This window comes from Spermophilus citellus, assembly GCF_964194105.1.
Source record: "Spermophilus citellus genome assembly, chromosome: 1".
Lineage (NCBI taxonomy): Eukaryota > Metazoa > Chordata > Mammalia > Rodentia > Sciuridae > Spermophilus > Spermophilus citellus.
The window spans coordinates 18983482-19006366 of NC_138182.1; the positions used below are offsets into that span (position 1 = coordinate 18983482).

A 22885-nucleotide genomic window follows, 5' to 3' on the forward strand; every position below is an offset into this window, starting at 1 on the left:
TTGTAAGTCCACAGTTAATTTTTTCTAGTATCAATAACATTTCATGCAAAGCAAGCTTTATTTCCAGCTGTAAAGTAATTTAAGCTCTTATAATTTTTACCTAGAATACAGAAAAATTACTTCTCTTTCATAATTAATAGTAACCTGCTAACACAGATTCAAAAGAAGCATTTTTTAACATTTCAGTGATAAAGGACAGTTGGATAAAGACCAGTTGCATGGATAGCTGCTCTATGAGAACATAATAAACCATGAGCTGCCTAAAACTGCAGGAGAAGAAAGAGCAATTACATTCAGAATGTAGAGAAATGCTATAATATACCCCATTCTGGTTTATAAATTAATAAACTAATAAACATATGTTAGGACTTTAGAAGTCTGAGGGAGCCAATAAAAGTGAAATACATTGAGTATTTGGATACCATATACAACCTTAGCATGTGATAGTTCTGGTATTGGTAAGTAGTAAACAAATGTATTAAGCATCAATAGAAAGAAAGAGGGGGGAGAGAGAAAGAGAAAGGTAAAGAAGGAAGAGTGAGAGGGAGGGAATCTCATTTTATTTGGGTACCATCTTCTTGCTCAGTGCCATTCGTCCTCTATATATTCATGCAGTTCATTTGACATTTGCTGAGTGTCTGCTCTAAGTGCTATAGACTGAGAGAAACAAGTCTCCCCGACACTGCCTACCTAAGGCTATCTGTTCTGTATCCTTGAGCTTTTGATAAAAGAATCCTTAGTGATAGAAATATCATTATTCTATAATTCCTTCCACCTAATACTCCTTCAAGAGATTATTTTAAATATCCATATTTTTAAAGCACAACTGAAGTGAATAAAATAAACATTCTCTGTGCTTAACATTATAACATTTATACAAACATAATTGCCCTCCTGAGCATTATAATATATTCAATACATTGTGTCTTTGACAATATATGTGTATATGTATAGACAATTTAGTTTCCCAGTAGCTATATACTATCTCTGCACATTACAGTAGATATATCTAAAGAGAGAAATCCATAAATTATAGTCATATTTTCATTTCACCTGCTTTTTAAAATAAGACATTAAAATCTTGAACATATTCCTATGTTGCATTAAAAATAGGAATGTAGTTTTTACTAAATTCTAGAATTTAACATTTCAACCTGAGAGGACAAGCTTGCCAATCTTTCAAGTACTTATAATTAAGGAATGAATATTTAATTAGCCAAAAGAATAAAAAAATGTGAAATCATTCCTCTTCTAAATATCATTTATCACTCAAAGGTTTGTAATAATATTCATTTTAGATGACATATATAAAACTAGAAATTTTCAAAAAATAAAGACTATCTATCATATATTTTACAAATACATGAATATATTTGAAGATGAGAGAAATATAGAAAGTTATACATATAAGGAAAAATATAGCATTAACTTCATCTCCCCAAGATTTCAACAAAACGCAATCTTCCAGTAGTGCCCTCCAAAATATTCCTTAATTTCATTTTTGAAGGTGAAGTTAAAATTTCAGTTAATTTTAATTTTAAGAATTCCCATTATCTTATTTGAAGGGATTTTAAAACTGACAAATTTGAACACTAGATAAGAGTTAATTTTTATAGTTAGTGACATATTCTGTTAATTTCCCCTATTTCTTCATGATTCGCAGTATACTTCAGCGTAAAAAAAATATATATATATTTATTTGTTTTAAATTCTAAAATACTTTTAAAGAACAAAATCTCATAGTAAAATAGTAGAAGGAAAAGAAATTCTTGCCTCACTCCAGGCAGTTCTGTTTTATTCCTGAACACTGTTAAGCCCCTGCAAATGAAGAATAGTTATTGTCTGCACTATGACAAGACCAGCACTTCTCTTGCAAACAGCACTTCTTCACTGTGAACAACAGAAACAGGAATATCAGCTTGTTCCTTTTACTTTCTAAAATCCTGCATGAGTAGCCCTTAGGAAATAATGATATCCTAGGTCACAATTATGGGCCCTTCAACAACAGATTTTTGTCTTAACTATGTTGTTTATTTTAAGAAAATATGACCGAAGCAAAATACAATAAATTTCTTAGGGGGAAAAAATGTAGAGTTGTCCCAGAGGCCAACTCTTGCCTAACCCATACATACCCTGGTGGCAGACTCCAGAGCTAAATGCAAACTCCACATAGAATAATAACCTTATGACTCTTGTAGTACCAGGAGCCAGCCCGCAGGGCTTCCTCTCTCCCCTTTGCACTTCCAAACTCACAGTTTTCATCTAAGAGTAGTGTGGGAACCACTAAATCCGCACACCAGAGGGATCATCCCCGGTTTCCAAATTCAAGGGACTGTTCAAAAAAAATGTTTCCATGGAGTCCAGTAAGAGCCATAAGGGAAGACACCATACTATATCCCAGTCCAACATCTTTAATAACACTCAATACCACTTAAAAGAAGGTTAAAATTGTTGATGTAATGAATAGTAAAATATACATGAAGTATTTAAAAATTAAAGATCAAAACATAGCAAATCTACTTACATCATGGGAGAAGTGAATTGATTTTGCTATTAAATTTCTCTCAAGCAGACAAGATTTCCTAATAAAAATGTGTTGACTTTTTTTTTCTTGTGAAAATAAAGACCTGAAATTTTTTCAGCTCTTTTGATTGTATAGAAACTAGATGGACAGCATTTTACTTATAGAAAAATTATGCTAATCTGCTCAGTTATGATTACAGCAAATAAGATCTCTCATATTGCTTTTAGCATATATATACTTACGCTTGTTTTCATGAAAATAAGCCTAAAGCTATTTATTTTATTCATTAAATTAAAGTCTGAAATTCTTGAAAGATAATTTATTCTAGTAAACTTGGCCTTTAGGCAAATTTCTTCTAAATTTGTCTTGCCTATTCATGCTTCTTAAATAAAATTTGACATTCCAAGAAAAGAGAAAAATGACAATTTTTTAGAACAAATCATATTTAAGAATGTTTCTACCTTTTTACTTTTATAATTAAGTTTTAAATAAACAGCAAAAATTAACCTATTAAATGCAGAGATGCAATTTATTAAACATAAAATAACAAAAGGTTATATAAAATTACCTGGCCCTCTGGTAGTTAAAGACAATCTCATACCCTAATATGTATTTCTGTTACTTAAATAGTTACCGATTTTTAGCAATATCACCAAAAGCTTTCAGTAGCTTCAATTCATCTTAAAATCTAAATATTCCAGGTTTTCCAATCTTTTGAATTGAATATGCTCCATCTTTATCAATTTATCTAAGAATATGTAAAAAGTCTGTGTCTGTGTCTTTGAAGGCAGCAGAAATTTTCAGCTATACTGAGGGCCTGTTAGTAATTGTACAACTTGCTCTTACCTACAAATACTGCTATTCAAAAAACCAGGCTAGATTCATCATGATCTTCAGGCATCTTCTTATTTGGAGAAATGTAGTTTTGACATTAAAAGATGATAAGTCATAAGAAAGCTTCCCAGTTTAAAAATTTCAATAACTCAAACTTAACATTTGTGTTTGAAGTCTTCTTCACTGAGTCTGGCTTACCTTTACCAGCGTCTGTTTGACAACCACTAACCCTCTGTTTGACTCAGGCTTTTCGATTCACTTCCCATTTACCTCTAAAATGCATTTTCTGTATTGTACACACTATCATTTTCATGAGAAATAATTATATAACTTCCAGTGGGTAGCTGCAACCTTCTAATTCAACCAGTTCAAACCACATTTCTTATACTAAAATGTATATCAAAAATTTTTTCTTCAACAATTTCATATGAATAAATCCCATGTCAGAATAAAATCACATTCTAAACCATCTTAACACAATGTAAAATTAATAGCATCTTAAAATCTAACATTTTAACATTTATATAAAAATATCATCAATTCATCATGTACTACATTTAACTCAACTTAAATTTTATTCTGATTTATTGTATTTATTTTATTTAGTAAGTATGGCTTTAAAAATTAATCAGCTATGTGTGCAAACAAAGCAAATTATTTAAATACATTGACATTAATATACTTATTAAAAAGGAATATTAACAGAAGTTATATCCTATGTTGAACAAAAGCAATAAATTTGTTTGAAAAGCAATGTAATACAGATATTTTCATTCTAGTCATATACAGAGTAGCTAATGCTTTATAAAAGGGAAAAATAAATTAAGCTATTTTATTGTAGCAATAAGAAATTTTATGGAAGAGATGACTAAAATAAGAAAAATATCATGTATTTTTCATTTTGCTCCTTAATTTTATAACTCATTAATTTTATTTCTGAACATATTGAGACATAGTTGAGTTGTGGTCTTATCTGATCCTTAAACATCCAATTAATATTCCCCAGTTGATTATTTACCAGGCCTACCTGCCTGCACTTTGATACACTGAACTGATATTCTCATGAAAACCACATAAAGGGATGGGGTTGTAACTTAGTGATAGAGTGTTTGCCTAGCATTCATGAGGCACTGGGTTCGATTCTCAGCACCACATACAAATAAATAAAATAACAACTAAAACTTTTTTTAAAAAAGACATGAAGGTGCAGGGGAAAACTCAGACAAATATTTCTTCAAGTCATATTTTTAAAAATTTACCTATAACTACCCAGATAAAAGCAATGAGATTTTATGCTGTAGACATTTTTCATAAAACTTAATAATTATGTATGTTCACACTTAAGTAAAACCATGGGTCAGAATATTGGAGAACCCAAAAGAACCCTATAAATTTAGGCATGTGTTTAATGACAACTTTAGTAATATAACTGTTTCTCTAGTCCAACTAAAAAATATGCCCAACATAACCTCCAAAACAAATTATAAAGGTTAGAAAAAGATAAAACTTTACTTTATGCCAAAATAATATGCAAATATAAGGAAATATACCTAGTCACATTTACCATTATCACTAAAATAGGCAAATTACACAGAACTGGTCCTTAGTTCCAAAGTTCAAGCACATTTACCTTGAAAAGCAGCTGCATTTCGAGATATTAGCAGCTTTAATGTAGAGGTGGATGCTTGAAGCACCTGCTGCAGATCTTGGCGAGCTGCAATTTGGTATCTCTCCTCCATCTTCCTTGTGCAACATGTTGGCTTTTTAGATATGCAAACCTGAAGATCAGGTCCTGAAACATATATAAGATTTTCCAGAATGATCATCTATCCATTAAAAAAATATTACATGTTATATGTCATGCATTATAAGTCCTACATACAAGGGGTTCATATTTTTTTATTAAATTATTCAGTTATTGTAATTTGTTATACATGATGGCAGAATGCAATTCATTTCATATTACACACACAGAGCACAATTTTTCAAGACATTGGTTGTATACAAAGTATTTTCACACCATTCGTGTCTTATGCATGTACTTAGGGTAATGATATCTAACTCATTCCACCATCATTCTTACCCTCTTGCCCCCTCCCTTCCCTGTACCCTATCTAAATTTCCTCCATTCTTCCCATGCTCCCCCCACCATTGCCATTATGAGTCAGCATCCTTATATCAGGCCTTTGGTTTTTCAGGATTGGCTTACTTCATTTAGGGTGATATTTTTCAACTCCATCCGTTACCTGAAAATGCCATGATTTTATTCTCTTTTAATGCTGAGTAATGTTCCATTGTGTATATATGCCAAAGTTTCCCTATCCATTCATCTACTGAAGGGTATCTGGGTTGGTTCCACAATGTAGCTATTGTGAATTGTGCTGCTATAAACACTGATATGGCTGTATCCCTGTAGTATGCTATTTTTAAGTCCTTGGGGAAGTGGTTAATATTCTATGTGAGGAATTGATTTACCAAAACTACTTACTATAAGAAAAATTCTCTATCATCCATTAATACAACCATGAAAAAAAAATCCAAACCACTAACTCTTTGCTCAATAATTTAAATTCTTGATCCAATATTAGTTATGTCTACTCAATATGTGGCAAATTAACTACTACATAAGCAATAGATCAGAAAGAGTTAATTTTTGCTTATTTTATCAATTTGGCCAAACTTATTTAAACTAAATATGTAATAGAAAATCATACAGGCTAAAATGGTTTTCTTCATGAGGAAGTGAAATCAAATTTTGTGCATCAAATAAAGGTCAAAGAACATCATCTGATTTCTCAACTCCCACGATGCTTGTGCTTCTTGAGGAATAAAATATCCTCTGCAATAAAATGACAGTAGATTGAAATCCCCTGTGGGCTCAAATCCAAGATCCAAGACTCTACTCACTATATATCTGTCTAGAGGCAATTCTTACCATTAAATCACTTTTTGATTGTATAATCATACTTAGAAAACCCAGTGAGGATGAATGTTACATTAAATGTAAAGTCATTACACATACTTGTACTTAAAAAATAATCTTCTAACATGATGAACAATTCTCATCCTGGATAGAGATGCTAAGAAAGCACCTGAATACACAGCACATGTGGTAGAAGACAAAGAGGAAAAGGTATGACCCAGGGGACAGTTAGCCTCTGAAGAGGGAACCAACTCCTAATGGAACACCACAATGTGCAAGCATCCCAAGCCTACAAGTTGTTTTCTAATGCTCGTGACAAGTTTATTTACAGGCCCTGAAACAGTTATTCCCTAATTTCAGAACAGGAAGAAGTGCTGTGGCCCTCGGTGTCTGGGGAGTCTCACAGCTCCCACATTAGCTCTGCATAGACTGATTTTAAATCAGCGAAAGTAAAATATGCCTCTGCACGCACACAAATGCATACATGTGACAGCCTTCATACTGTTCAAGCTCTTCCTATTTCTTCACACAGTCAGCCTCAGGTTTTACATTTCCAAAAGTTGGTTCTGGATAAGATCAAAACATTTGAAATCACTCTGAGCTTCCTGCCAACATAAGACACCAACATTTCTAATAATTTCAGCTTTGGTTTGTTGAAGATAGACAACAACTGACAGCATTTGAGCATTTTACAAAGGCTAAGAAGCATAAAATATTTATAAGTGTCACAGTAGGTAACATGTTGGCAATTGTTTTTCATTTATCTTACCTAAAGTTATACAAAAGCTAATTCTATTTCAAATAGTAAAATTGATTGAAAGAAACAAAGCTATCTTCTCAGTTTTATTCCTAAATGGAAGGATTGAGGAATTAGCATTCAGAGAAGAGCAACAATAGAGACTGGGGAAAAGAACCAAATGAATAAATATTGAGGTGTACAAATCTATTTAGTGTGGGAATAACTACTAGGGGATTTTAAAATAATAATAACAATAATAATGTCTCACTGCAAATATACCTACTGAGGTCAAATATCTAACACTGTTTGGATAGATTATATTCAAAAACATGGTCTATAAAGGAGCCCTGAGATGTGACCCTTCTTCCCACTCCCTCTCCAGAAACAGAGGCCTCAGTACTCTTCCTTTCACAGGCAGGCACATTTCAGTTCCTCATATTCACAATGCCACAGAGTCATTCCCCAATACTTTCTTCTATCTGGGGCACTCTTGTCCAGCTATGTTCACCCACACATGCACCAAACACCTATCATCACCTAGTTCATTACTATCCATTTTTCTTAAGATCCCCACTCTGTCTTCCCTAGAGAAACTTTCTGTAAACTCCCAGTTAACACAAGTCCAGATAACATGACATTAGGGCCACATATCTCTCCACTACACATGTCATCTTTGTACTTTTATATTCTTTCAGGTGATTCTAATTAATTTGTTCCCTCACCAATACTTTAAGTTCCAATCAGGGAACCATTTTGCTTGCTTTTATATTCCAGTTGCACAGAACATTGCCTAATACATGCTAAACACACAATAATGCATATGTATTATCTAATTTAATTATCACTATGATATTACTGCCACATTTACACATGAGGAGATGAACACATAAAGAGGCTATCCAGTGTCAGGGTTGGGTACAATGTAGCTCGATGGTAGAGTGCTTGCCTAGCATGCAAAAGGGCCTGGGTTCAATCCTCAATATTGCAAAAGAAAAGAAATGGATAAAGAAAAGGAAAAATGAAAACTGTCCAGATTACAAAATGGTAGAGCTGGTGTTTGGGAAACAGGCAAACTATCTCAGAAGAACTATGTTCTTCACCATTATTCCACAAGAGGAAAGAAAGTCTTAAATCTATAAATGGATTGTTTATAGACATAACTAGCCATCTCCTATTCCTGTTCTGAAAGAAGGCATCTGTTTAGTAAGTTGCAAGAAAATAAATTTTAGGTTAGAAACTATACAAGGAGATTTATCAAAATAAAATAGACTAAAATACAAAGCTATAGACTTGCCATTTGCTTCTTTGCCCAATTTTAAGTGGTAGAAAATACATTAGAAAGATGCAACAAATTGCCTCTACTGCTATCCTAAATATCGTGTAGGAGAAAAACCATTATGCCTCAGCAACTCTGAGTAAGCAAACATAGCAATTTAGACCACTTAGCCAAAGTACATTCCTCAAGTTGATGAGGGTCTGCACTGATTAATTCAGACTTTCATTTAGAATCTTAGAAGTTTGTAGTGACAAGATAAAACTAAATTCCAAACCAAATCAGAGCTATAGCACCATAACTAGGCACAGTACTTACCTATTAGGCACGATATTTTTCATTAATATCACCTACAAGATATGCTTAAATAACTTAGAATTGGGGTGCCAGTAGAGAAGGAAAAGAGTTGGCAAAAAAGATTCCAGTTCCCTTTGTTCCTTCCTGTATCAGGCCAAGAGACAGACAAGATGGACTAAACAAGATCCTCAGGGAAAGGACCATGTCTTACTTGTTTCTAGAATAAGCACAAAGGACATAAGATGCTTGTTGATTAAAAAAAAAAAGAAAAAAAAAAGCCCAGACTGCAGTTTTCCTGTTGTAAGAAAAACAGGCATCATAAGAAAGCAAAGCTAGAATTAACCCATAACATACCACATGGCAATAAGAGATATTTTAAAAAAGATTTCCAAGCTTGGCTTTAAGAAACATGGCATAATTTCAGGATGATGTGAAACAGTGAGAGTGCCCACGCTCTAGGGCAGCTGTCAAGTTTCTGAACAATAAAATCAAACTTTGCAAGAAATACTAAAAACAAAATAAAATAGTATTCCTCCAGTCAGAAGCCTTCAACCAAAATCATTGGTGCTTTCTGGATTTCTTACTTAGAAGCAGCAATATTGTTTAATAACTACTCCTTTCTGTTCTCCAGCATAAGAAACCTGAAGCCATCTACCTGCTGGTGTGTTTAGTGTGCTAAAGTAGGAACATTTTAACAGGGAGGCATTCTGAAAAGATGGTGGCAAGGACATCATGGTTTTCGCTATCTCCAAATCCTCATATAAAACCAGACAGAACTACAAAACAAATCCACAATAAACTACAACAAAACTAGTAACATGATAGCAATATCCCCCCAAAACTTCAAAATACAAACAGAATGGAACAGACCAGCAATAGCCACAAGATCTTCACAATATAAGTATTTGGACAAGAGGGAAAAAGAAGGAAGCAATGAAGGAATGTCTGAAGAACCTGAGAACAAGAGAAACCCAAAGTATTGAATAGAATTCACAGGAAGGCAGAGCAGACTGATTTGGGTATAGCAGTGCGGCTGGAAGAATGCTGCCCTCTCAATTATTGAATGTGTGTGATGGATCAATAAGAGAAACAAATAAGTGAACAACGGGCAACAAGTCTCCCTTCCAAGACAGATCCTACACAGAAGAGAAACTTCTAGAAGTGGAAATAGAATTCAACAGAGCAGGGAATAAACAGACATAGAAAAAGAAGGTCTAGACCAAAGCAGAAAGGGAAACAAATGCAGGAAATGCCAGGAAACAAGCAACCATGTTTTTGAATGCCAAATGAAAACATCAGAAGAGGAAATCCAGTCAAGTTAGAAAAGCTATTCTGAAGCACGTCTCAACTGAAATGTTCAGAAAAACTAACTTCACATAAAACAAACAACAACAAATATTGGGGTCAAATCTCACACAGAGTCAAAATAAAAAAGAGAAGAATAGAATAACATCCCTACACAGAAAGAAAACATGCCATTGAAAGACATACAACAAAAAACATCAGAAACTTAGCTACACTATTCAAAACAAACCAAAAGATAACAACACAAGATATGAAAGAACTACATAAATCAGAATTGGAAAAATCAGATAGGAGGTGACGGTATTCAGAAAAGAATTAAAGATGAAAAAAAAATTCTAAATGAAGACTCAACTAGAAGGAACAAAAGAGTCTATCACACAAGGGTAATGCCTCAAGAGGAAAAATAAGAATTCTGAAAAATCAAAAAGAACAAAAGGATTTGAAAGACAATTACAACTAATATTTAACAGAGGTACAAATAAAGTAAGTCCCTTAAGAAGAAAACAGGATAAATACTAAAAGCTGTATTTTAGGTTATTCTGAAACAATTACAAGTGTAATATAGAATAAAACAAGTAGCTGTGAAATACTCAAGTTCCTTTCTCTACTTCTATACTATATCCTTGCAAATTAGAATTTTTGGTGTGAAAGAGAGACAGATATCATTAAGCAATTGGGAGAAGCTCTGTAATCTTAAACTTGAAAGTATCAATGTAAATCATGAAAAAATTTTATCATTGAAAAGTTTATGTTTCCTAGCTTCATTAAAAAGGCCTAGAAAAAAATGACTAAGCAAATAGCAAAGGACATCCCTTGTGCCTTTTAACGGTCTTGTAATATTTTTTCTCTTCAAAAAGAAATCAGGGCTCCTTAAAGACATGGTTCATTTTAGAACAGAAGCAGGAATTACATGAGATGACAGATACTAAAACATCTTACCCACCAGACAGCCAAGAAGTTTTTGAATAACTACTAGACTCCAATCAAAATAACTAAGGAATTGTATTAGTCCACCAGGTTTACCATAACAGAATACTACAAACTTGTGGTTTAAGCCAAAGAAACTTATTTTCTCCATTTTGGAGGCTGAGGTCCAAGATTAAGGTACCAGCTGAAGAGTTAGTCTCTATCTGGCTTGCTGATGAGCTATCTTCTGTGTCTATCACATGAAGCACTTCTGGTGTCCCTTCTGTTTTTCATAAGGATAATAATCACACTGGATTAGGGTCCTATCTTAATAATTTCACTTAACCATAATTATTCCCTTAAAGTCCCTATCTCCAAATACATTCACTTTGGGGGTCAGAGCTTTAACAGATGAGTCCAGCATGGTGACACACTTATATAATCCCAGAGACTCAGGAGGCTGAGACAGAAGGATCACAAGTTCAAGGCCAGCCTTGGCAATTTAATGAGACCCTATCTCAAAATAAAAATTAAAAATGACTGGGGGTGAAGCTCAGTTGTAGAGCACCCCTGGGTTAAATCCCCAGTATCACACACACAAAAAAGAGCTTTAACAAATGAACTTTAAGATGACACAATTTAGTTCATAACAGAAGCCAACTTCAAAGGTGGTCAGTTGTCAATATGGGACAATTTGAGCTTCAATAATAATTTCAATGAAATGGAAACAACCCATGTGATTAAATGTAAATACTTACATTTAATTTTAAAATTTTATTTTAAAAAATAAGTTTATCACCTTCAAAAGATGAGAGAGAGATCAGTTATGCTAGAAACTAGTAAACAAAGAAGCAAATACTTATTCCACCTTTCAGATATAAACTATACCCATAAGTACAAATAGTAGATTAGGGAAGCCTCACTTTATAATAAATGAAAGAAAAATAACAAAATTAGAATACCCTATTTATTAAGCCCAAATGAATTAGTAGATATAGACATTAGCCAGCAATTGCTGCCAAAATCAGAGACAAAAAAAAAGAGACAATCAGAAATTAAGTGCCTCTCACAATCTTGCCAAATACCAACTAATGTCTTGCCAAAGGAACAAACCTGAATCTAATCCAGTCTGTGAATCCAGTTGCCAATTTGGAGGAAACATAATGTACTAAGGAACATTTTTTTGCCTCACCATAAATATTCAACCAGCAATATATGGACTGAGAAACTGAAAGCCAAGTGGCTTAGATTCTCAAAAGATGTATCAAGAAGAGTTCTATTTTAAAACATTTTTATTATAAAATAAAGTACAGATACAAGAAACCACACAAAACACATGTTTGGCTTAGTAAGTTATTATAAGTTAAACACCCTTGTACCTACCACCAAAGTCAAGAAGTTGAACTGTGACAGAGTCCCATCCCAATCAAAAAATTGTCTTCTACCTTTAAGTAACCACTGTACTGAATTTTGTAAATATTTCTTTGTCTTTCTCAAAATAGTTTAATATGTTGTCCATTCTTAAAAAATATTTTATGCTATTTATATCTTTCCCTTTTTATTATAATAAAAAATATAACGGGAGACTTATCCTCTTAACAAATATCTGAGTGTGTTATACTATTGCTGTACAGAGATCTGTACAGCAGATCTCTGGAACTTTTTGTCTTGCATGACTCTTGATATACTACTTATCTCTCCATCCCTTTCTCTTCTTTTTTCCATTTAAAATAAAAAATACTCAAGTCTAGCACAGAATTATTAAGTGGCATTGAATCTGGCCAGAGAGAGCCAACTTCATCTCCTGGAATTTCCTTTAAAGGTTTCTTTCTCACTCACATACATGTAATTTAGATGAGACTGATTTCCACATAAGGATAGTTTATTAGCTAAAGCATTGTATCCTATCCTGTCAGCATAATGACTATGTGAGAAACAGCCAGTCACAAAAAATAAATTCAAAGAGGTATTTGCTGAGATACCTAGGAGAACATAGTTCTCACTGTTCTGTAAGAACTGAATTTAAAGATGCAAGAATAAAAGCCTTGCCAATACCATAATCATTTTCCAGCTCTGAGTGAAGACTAGATCAATCATAGATTCTCTTATCATCTGCAATATAGAGAAATCTACCCAATACAATAATAGCATTGCGCAGAGTAATAGCAGGTCAAACCATTCCATTTTCTTTTATAGTTTTCCAGAACTTTAAAGAGATTTTATACTAAATGGAGGGACAGATAACAGCCTTTGAATGCTGCTCAAGATCCCCATCCTGAAGTGGAAACAAACTTTATTTGGCCAAGAAACAGGAAGGGTTCCACACATAGTAAGGCTGTGCTATCTTAAGCTAAAAGCCATTAACTCTGCACAAAACCATCAAAACCCTAGATAATGAACTAAAGGGGAAAGATTCTGTGGAGGAATCAACATTCGAATGAAGGGGTCAGAGTAAGGTTAGTTTCTCATCTCTGTGGCGTTGGCCTGAGGACACTCCCTATATAAAGTTACTAAAATTCCAACAGAAACTAACAGTCTTTCTGGAATGAAGACCACAAAACTGAGCTCAGGGCAATCACAGCTGCTAGAAAGTGAGAACCAGAGAGTGAGAACCCCAAGTTCTGTGTAAACCTTACCCAAATCTCTGGTTGACCACACCTCACATATGAAGGTTTTGATGAGTGTGAAGGAAATGGATAAAGATTGTAGTTGTTGTTGGCCTAGGGTTGTGGCTCAGTGGTAGAGCATTTGCCTAGCATTGCCTAGCTTGCCTAGTGATGCACTGTGTTCGATTCTCTGCACTGTATATAAATAGATACAATAAAGGTCCATTGTCAACTAAAAAATATTTTTTAAAAAAGATTGTAGTTGTTGCCCTAAGAGGCACAATTGGCAATTAGAGCACAAACCAGTTAAATTTCTCCTAGGAGGAACATATTAACACTCTTTGGAGAAATGTTATAGACTCCATAATCACAATAATATTACACTCATAGTATCCAAGAGACAATATAAAATTCCTGCACATATGAAGAATCAGATATATGGTTTAAATACTGAGGGCTTTGATAAGATCACCTTAACAAAGAGTTTAGTTAGTGAACTTTGGAGAGTTTCTCAATTTCAACACTACTGTAACTTGGGGCAAGAGAATTTTCAGGATGTTTATCAACATCCTGATCACCACCGATTTAAGGCCACTAGCAACACACACAAACACACAGACTGATCATTAAAATATACCTTCTAAATGCCTTCCTTGGGTATAATCACCAATGGTTAAAAACCACTGGCAAGACAAAGCCTAAGGGTGCCAATGTGGATTAGAAAAGAGGAGGAATCTTTTAAAAGATCTTGAGGAGTGGCCAATGAAGTAGAAGGAAAAGGAATGGAGGTAAGGAAAGAAGTGCAGTTTCCTACACTTCAAGGACCTGTGTAAGTATTTTTAAAAAGGAGATCAATATTGTTTAGGGAAGTAGACGCATGAAAGAAGTCTGAGATTTGTAAAGACCTGCAAGCATCTGGGCTACCATTTTGGTTGTTTCCTTAACTGTAACTGCACAGCTGCTTCATAAACCATCACAATTGCATTTGGGATCCTATACATTACAAGGAATAATGAAAAGGTCAGCTCACCTCACTAAAAGCTGTTGTACTAAAACCTGTTTAACAATTTTAACACTCATCCCTTCCAATTTTAATAGTCATTCTTTCTAACTTGCCACTCTTGATAAGAAGGGCTGCCCAAAATTCCCTAATATCACCTTGTGTCTGGCTTTCTTGAACATTTGCATATGTGTGCTTACTCAATACTATTTCTCAACCAAATCTATAAGTACCAAAAGGAAAAGGACCATCTTTGTTTTATTTCCAAGCATATTGTAAGTAACTGAAACAGTAACTGGCATAAAGGAGTTTCAATAAATTATTAGTCATCCTCTTTTTCCTAACTTGCACATAATTTCCTAAGAAATCTAAGGAGGCAGTGCCTTGCCTCAAAATTAATGAAAAAGCTTTGTGTGTGTGTGTGTGTGTGTGTGTGTGTGTGTGTTAAAGAAGATATTGCTGAAGACACCAAAAACTGATTCAATAAACCATTTGGAATAATGTTTGTGGTTACTGTATTTACATTTTTACAAATATTACTCATTTTAATGTATCGCTATAATTTATAGATTCATCTTTTTGTTTTAAAGACTAAGGCATTATTCTACAAATGTATGCATTGATATTATTCATTAAAATGAAAATAATTTCAAAGGAATATTGGGTATTTCAGTAACTATGAGTTTTTATAGTCTCAGATTCAATAAAAACATTCAGCACACTACAAATTAAAAAATAAGGTCAACACAATATTCACAGATAGAATAATAATGTTGTCCTTCAAATATATAAATGGCATCATTGATCCTTCAATAGATACTGTGCTCAGAGTTTTTCCAGCAACAGACGATTAATGTTCACACAAAATGACGTACTTAAATCTTTTCTTTTATTACTAATAGAAAGAATTTCTAATATGAAAGCATATGTTCTCTGTCTAGAAGCATAAAGAAAGTATGCTAAACAAAATGCTTTCTCAAACTTCAAGTCATGAATTTGGAGTTAACAGTTAAAACTCTGGGGGAGAAAAGGTACACACACACACAGCAGCAGAATAGCTTGTACTTAAAGGATGAAAAAATGAATTTCAATCTTATCCCACACATTTTAAAGGAGGTATGAAATTTTTCTATTGCTTTTTAACCAATTCACTTATCTTTAGTATCCAACAATCTGCTACCTCAATAACCCACACCATTTCTCCAAATGAAACCATATCCATGTGACAGAGCTCCTCAAGGCAGAGCTAAAGCTGAGACTTTGAACTGGCACTTTAAATTAAATGTTATATCTTGTTTTTCATGCATATATTTACTTTAACTGATGCATATGGATTGAAGACTTGCTGGAGTAGGGTTAGATGTGGGAAAGGGGATGAAAATTTTAACCATAAATGGAGTTCAAACCAAAATAACTTACTTAACTTCAATAGATAATGTCTTGGGTATCAAGCCCACCTCATAATAAGCCCCATTTCCTCTGAGAACTGTTCTTTCAACACCCCCTCCTTGGGGGAGACACTTCCCTGCCACATTTGTGTCAAGTAACCTTACATTTCTGATTTGTTTGTTGAAGTAAAGTTGGATCTATGATTCAAACAGAACCAATTGGATTCTTTCACCTGGGAATTTAGAATTATAACATAGATCTAACCTATTTGCAGTAGAGCTGTTTTATATATCATTTAAGAGTGAAATACCCCTGCTATTTCACCATAGAGACAAAGAAATCTCAAAAACAAAAAAGAAACCAAAACAAAGAAGCCCAAAGAAATAGACAGGAAATCATTAGACGAGGCTCCCCATAGTTCCTGTTTTAGTCCTTTTCTGAAGCTCAAGTATTTCCTATACTTTGGATCTCACCCAAAAGTTTACAAAAAAAAAATATTTTTGCACTAAATAGGCAAAATTAGCTTCAATTTATTGAATGAAATTGTTTAACACTAGTAAGAGGGTATTAGGAGAAGAGGGATTAAAAAATTGTCTTCAATTTATTGAAATGAAATTGTCTAACACTAGTAAGAAGGTATTAGGAGAAGAGGGATTTAAAAAAACATCACACAGAAGGTTCTCAGGAGCTCTGAAATAGCAGAGGGAAAACCCAGTCAAATAAGCCAAACCTAGAACCTATGTGTAGGAAGGCAGAGTGGTTTGGGATGCAGATAGTTACTGATACTTGAAACTGTCCCAATCCTAATTATCTGGATATTTCATGTCCCAAGAAATAAATCATATATTAAAAATAAACTGCATCCTGACACTTCACCAGCTTTTCTGTAGGGAACTCCCACTACCATGTTTGTTTAACACAAATAACGTTAAAGGGAACTGTGTCATCCAGATGTTTATGAATGAAAGTAAACAAAAATCCTATGCAAATTGAAAAATATAAGGGGTTTAATTTGATTCAGAACACTAAAAGTACAATTATAGTTTTAAGCAATCTTTGATATAGCCGCTTCAACAGTTTCACAGAAGACCTGCTGCTCTGACTCTTCATTTCGATTCCTGTAGACTTTGCCTCATCCTTAGTTTCCTTATAGGGAGCACACCAAGAAACTCTAGCCTCAAGTAGCAAAATGGCTGCTGTAATTCAGTCTACACCAAGGAGAAGAGAGAATATATTGAAGGTAGTTCTAATAGAAAGACATAATGTATTTTTCAGAAGACTCAGCAAACTTCACATGTTATTGGCTCTGGCTAGTTTAAAAAACCCATACCTGAATGATGACTGTGGCCAAAATATGATGTATGTTGATTGGTTTAAGCTAAGTAGAAGGTCAAGGTTGGGTCAATCCAACTCAAAATCCATGTGTAAGAAATAGTAGCTCAGTTTCAAACCAAAAAATAGTATAGTGTTATGGATGATAGTGACTAGAAAATGGCCAGTGACCACTACAGGAGCGATTGACTTCTTACTTACTTACTTACTTCTTCCTGAGAGAGTGCCAACTCCTATACCACTGTATAGTGGAATCCAAACTAATTAGTGGGTACACAAAACACACTTTGGAGTCCCTGAGAATACTTACTGACAATGGGGAAAGAGTTTTTACATTCCTACCAAGAAGCAGGTTTGTTTTGTTTTGAGTTTTTATCATAACACGGATTATTTTGTCAGTTTCATTCTCCTACCCAAATTGCTGGAAAGAATTTAAAACAATAAACTTGGAAGCAACAATTCCATTTGAAATTTGAGCAAGCATTAATATCTACTAAATTAAACAACAATTATGAATTCAGATCCTTCTACCTCCATGCCTTCAAATATCCCTACATTTAAACATATCTTTACTTATGACCTCAGAAAATGTGTGTCACTTCTCTGGAAGTTAGATTCAGCACCCTCAGTTCAACCCCTGTTTTATTAGACAAGATTCTCCAGAGAAAAATATCTAATAAATGTTTGCACATTAGATTCTACATACAGAAAAAGATTTTTTCAACTTTATGAAGTACAAACGACAAAAGTATACATATTCAATGCATACAATGTGATGATTATATATATATATATATATATATATATATATATATATATATATATAAAAACTGATTACCATAATCAAATTAATTAATGTATACAGAACCATACTTAGTTCTGACTGTGTGGTAGAACTGAGGAAATGACAATTAAGACCTACTCTTTTAGCAAATTTCAAGTAAAAATACAGTGTCATTCACTATAATCAACATTTCATATGTTAGAGCCTCAGAATTTATTTATCTTATATTAGAAACATATATCTTTTGACCATAATCTCCCTATTTCTCTGCTTCTGTGAGATTAACTTTTTTTTTTTTTAGATTCCATAGAGAAGTGAAATCATGCAGTGTCTTTCTGTTCCTGGTTTATTGCACTTGGAATAATATCCTCCAAATTCATCCGTACTGTCAAAAGTCACAGGATTTCCTGCTTTTTTTAAGGTTAAATAATATTCTGTGTATGAGGGTGTGTGTCTGTGTTTGTATATATAGTGGTAAATGGGATATATAGAGAAGATATATCACATATATGGCATATTTTCTTTATTCATTAATCCATAAATTAACACTTAGAATAAGACTTATTATAAGCAATCAGTTCATGTAATTATTGAGGCTAAGAAGTCCTATGATCTGCCATATGGGGATCCAGGAAAGCTAGTGGTATAAATCTCAGAGTCTGAATCCAAATCCCTGAAAACATGTATAAATCCCAGTTCAAAGAGGAGAGCAGTGAGGTCTCAGCTCTTGCAGTACAGCTAAGAGACAGAGACTTCAACAGTCTTCTGCCTTTTTGTTTTGAGCCAGCAACAAGTTGTGTGATACCCATATACCTTGGAAGGTATATCTAATTTATTCAGTCCAGCAATTCCAATGCATCTCTCCTAGAAAGACTATCAAATACAAACTGAGAAAGAATGCTTAATAGCTATCTGGAAATCCTGTGGTTGACATATAAAACTAAACATCAGCTGGGCACGTAGCACACACCTGTAATCCCAGCAGCTCACTAGGCTGAGACAGGAGAATAAAAGTGAGGTGCTAAGCAACTCAGAGAAACTCTTTCTCTAAATAAACAAAATAGGGTTGGGGATGTGGCTCAGTGGTCAAGGGCCCATGAGTTCAATCCCCAATATTAAACACACACACACACACACACACACACACACACACACACACAAAATATCTCACCTCCATAACTTTACATCCTCCACTCATTGGGTTATTTCCTCCTGCTTATTTACTTTCATCATCTTTCTTCTACCTACCTTCTTATAGACAGTACTGCTTCTTTGATCCAGACAAAAGAGGCCCCTGACCTGGCTCTCCAGCTGTGCTTCCCTAATACAGTGAGAAATTTGTAGGCCTTCCTGAATGTGCCCAACCCCTCTTTTCCACCATATACATAGAAGTCATTATCCTGAAATTCTCTACTCAAAACAGTTCCAAACACATGTTTGAGACCTGCACAAGCCTTAGTGCTCACCTTTCCTCTCAAGAGCACTCTTGGCTACCAGAGTGGGTACCCCTAGGCCTGAGGTATGGCACATGACTGTATTCAAATCAAAAAGATACAAACTTCAGGGTATCTCCTTTAAAAATATTTGTGCTAGACACTTCTTCCCACCATCCTCTCCTTTCCCATGGCAATCTAACAGCAACTCTAAAAAAATCTTAGGGGCCACATATGCCTTACAGTAGAACCCATCCTTGTAGCCTTGGGCTATTCAATTCCTAAAGAATAAGACTTCTTATAACTAAGAATAAGAGATCATAGTGAAGATGGGTTTAAATGTAGAAATATTTGAAGGCATCGAGGTAGAAGGATCTAAAGTTCTATTTGCTCTTTAATTTAGTAGATATTTATGCTTGTTCAAGTTTCAAATGGAATTATGACTTGGAAGTTTATTTTGTTGTCTTAAAGAATAAAATTAAATTAAATCTTATTTAAGCCACTGTATGTCATGGCTTGTGTTGCAGAGCTTTGGCCTAGTTCCCTAATAATGTTATTTCTCTAATCTTGCACTCTTCCATATCTTTTACATTGTTGCCATAGTGAACAATGTAACACAAAAATATCCCAGCTTATAACTCCTCCTTGCATTCCTGCTTCTTGGGACAATGACATTGATGCAGACAAGGTGAAATGATTCATGAAAATGAACAGTCCCAAACTGGTTGAATCTGGACGTTTAGAAGACCTTTATTTCTAAGAGTGGCTATGTTCTTGTCTGGCATATGAACATTTGAGAGCCACTGACCTTTGCCTTGCCTCCCACTTTGCTTCCTCTCACACCATCCACTCCAGTACTGCTGAATTACTTGGAATTTTCTGAACACAGACTAGTGTTCCATCACTTCCATGACTTTAAATTACTTCTCCCTCAGGCAAGGATGCCCTTGACCTCTGTTCCCACTTTCTTTCTAACTACTCTCTCCTCTTTGGATATTCCACTCATTCTGTCTTGAGGGCCTCCATTAGGATTAGCAAACCCACACACACATCCACTTGGGTCCTCATTCAATGCTGCCAGGACCACTGTAATAGTATGTAAAATATTTTATTATAATTTTATTCCAATTACCTTTGCTTCCTCCAAGTAGTCAGCTTCGTGAGCACAAAGACCAGATAATATTTCTCCTCTATGCAACATCTTATTAGTGTTTGTCAAACAAGAAAAGAAATAAAAATCTAGTTATTCTGCTAGTCCATGAGTTTTCTTGAAGAACAAATAAATTTTATTAAAACAGAGGCTCATAAATTAGATAGATTTTTTAAAACTACAAACTCTACCTAAAAGTCTTTTTTCCCCTAAAACAAAATTCAAAATTGATAAGGCAAATAAAAATGTCCATTTTAAAGGGGTTTATATTTACATAAGCATTTGTTATTTCATAACTATTTAAAGCTTAGCATTAGCCACAACAAAAAGCTGCTTTTGAATTTTTTGAATTTGGAGAAAAGAAAAGTTCCTACTCCCTGATGTATTTCACCCAGGAAATGTGTGAATATTAAGAGATTGAACTTTCTCAAATACTGCTCACCTAAAAACTGAAATCCATGGGCGGCATGCTCAGGGTACTGGGTTCGATCCTCAGCACCACATAAAAATAAAATAAAGATGTGTGTCCACTGAAAACTAAAAAATAAATATTAAAAAATTCTCTCTCTCTCTCTCTCTCTCTCTCTCTCTCTCTCTCTCTCTCTCTCTCTCAAAAACTGAAATCCAGAAAAAAAATGCAAATTGCAATTTGAAAATTGGTTACATTTCTTAAAATCTCTGCTGTTGTGTCTAAATACATTAAAATTAACAAAAATGTTTATTTAAAATCTTAGCAAATATTTGGCATATGGAAAACTATCAATAAATATTTGACTCTTATTTTAATATCATATTAATAACTGCACATCCCATTTAAATGAAAAATATCTGATTTTTTTTAAGTTTAAAATATTATTTTGACTAATACATTGACATAAAAGTTGTACATATTAATGGGATACCATGTGATGCTTTGATAGATGTATATATTGTGTAATATTTAAAACAAGTTAAACCTATCTATCTCCCCAAAACTTATCTTTATGGTAAAAACTTGAAAATTCTGCTTTCTAACGTTTTGAAATACATCAAACCTATTATCTGTAGTCACCTACTCTGCAATAATACATCAGAATTTCTCTTAGCTATCTAATTGTAACTTAGTATGCATTGATCAAACTTTTCATAACAACTCATTTTAAAATTAACAATCTATTTAGAGTTCTTCACTTTATTCAACTAATACACCCTATTCTTACCTGCTGCTCCTTCTATTCTTGATCCTAATATTAACTGAATTCTTTTCAAGGGTTCAATTAAGTCCTCAAATTCCATTCAGTATTTGTTCAACATGTTTAAGTACCTTTTTCTCCTAACTTACCTGAATTCCAGTAACTGGATTACATTCTTGCTGGTAATTGCACTTCCAATAATGGGGTCAATTTTTTCTCCCCGACCATTATTAGATTGCCATCCTCTACAGGGCCTACTGTTCCCTAAGCTCTTGGGATATTGGTCCTCACCACAATATCCAATAGGTGTACCTACTTTCTGAGTATGCATCTTGAGAAAGTGCTAGCTTCTACAAGGCACAGTCTTCATCCACTGCATTCTACCCTGTCTGCCACCAATCCCCCAAAGAAATCTTTCTTGTTTCAAGAAGATACAGCAATGTCTTGATGAAATTGATGCACTTGTCACTGCATATCCCAGGACCCTGTAAATCATCAGAAACCCACTTTGAATAAAGCTCATGGGTCACTGAGTTCCAAACCTGATCTACAATGATGCAAGAGTTTGGTTCTCTCATTATCTTCAGCAATTTAATAGCAGATTTATGATTTAGAATCAACAGGAAACACAAAATTGAAATCAAGAATCTTCTTTATTTCCCAAAATTATTATTATGATTTGTTTCTCTTCTGTTACTGGTCATTTTGTTCCAAGTGTATTTATTATGAATGATTATTTGCAATTATGTCTCAATTGACTTGAAAACTTTAAAATTTTTTTTAAAAAAGGAATCATATACCTATAACATACTTTTTATGGCTACGTGGCTCTGAAAATGCTATTTGTTCTTTTACTAATCTGTTTTCTATTGAATTTTTTCTGTTTTTTTTAAGTCATAAAAATTTAGAAATTTTACCAGAATATACACCATTTCAACAATAGGAAAAAAATAATAATATAAATATCTAATAAAAGGCTGAGCTAAGAAGTGACTGTGCCATTGGCGCTCCAAAGCCACAGACTGCACCAGTAAACTATACTGCTTTAAATGTTTGATTCAGCAATATTTCTCCTATAACCTCTAAGATTACCTTTCCTATGCAGTCCACCTTTCACAAGCTTCAACAAATCCTTTTTTAAAAAAGTTATTTTCACCAGGCATAGTGGCATATACTTGTGATTCCAGCTACTCAGAGACTGAAACAGAAGTACTGCAA

General features: G+C 33.9%; 1 protein-coding gene across 1 annotated transcript in view; it reads right to left on the minus strand.

Moving 5' to 3' along the window:
* GPC5 (glypican 5) overlaps positions 1–22885 on the minus strand; it is a gene marked incomplete at both ends in the record, with an annotated part of 647880 nt that overhangs the window by 597335 nt on the left and 27660 nt on the right. Inside the window, one exon of the mRNA XM_081309273.1 lies at positions 4989–5150. Within this exon, the coding sequence (XP_081165399.1) occupies positions 4989–5150 (162 nt within the window). The remainder of the gene's footprint in view (positions 1–4988; positions 5151–22885) is intronic.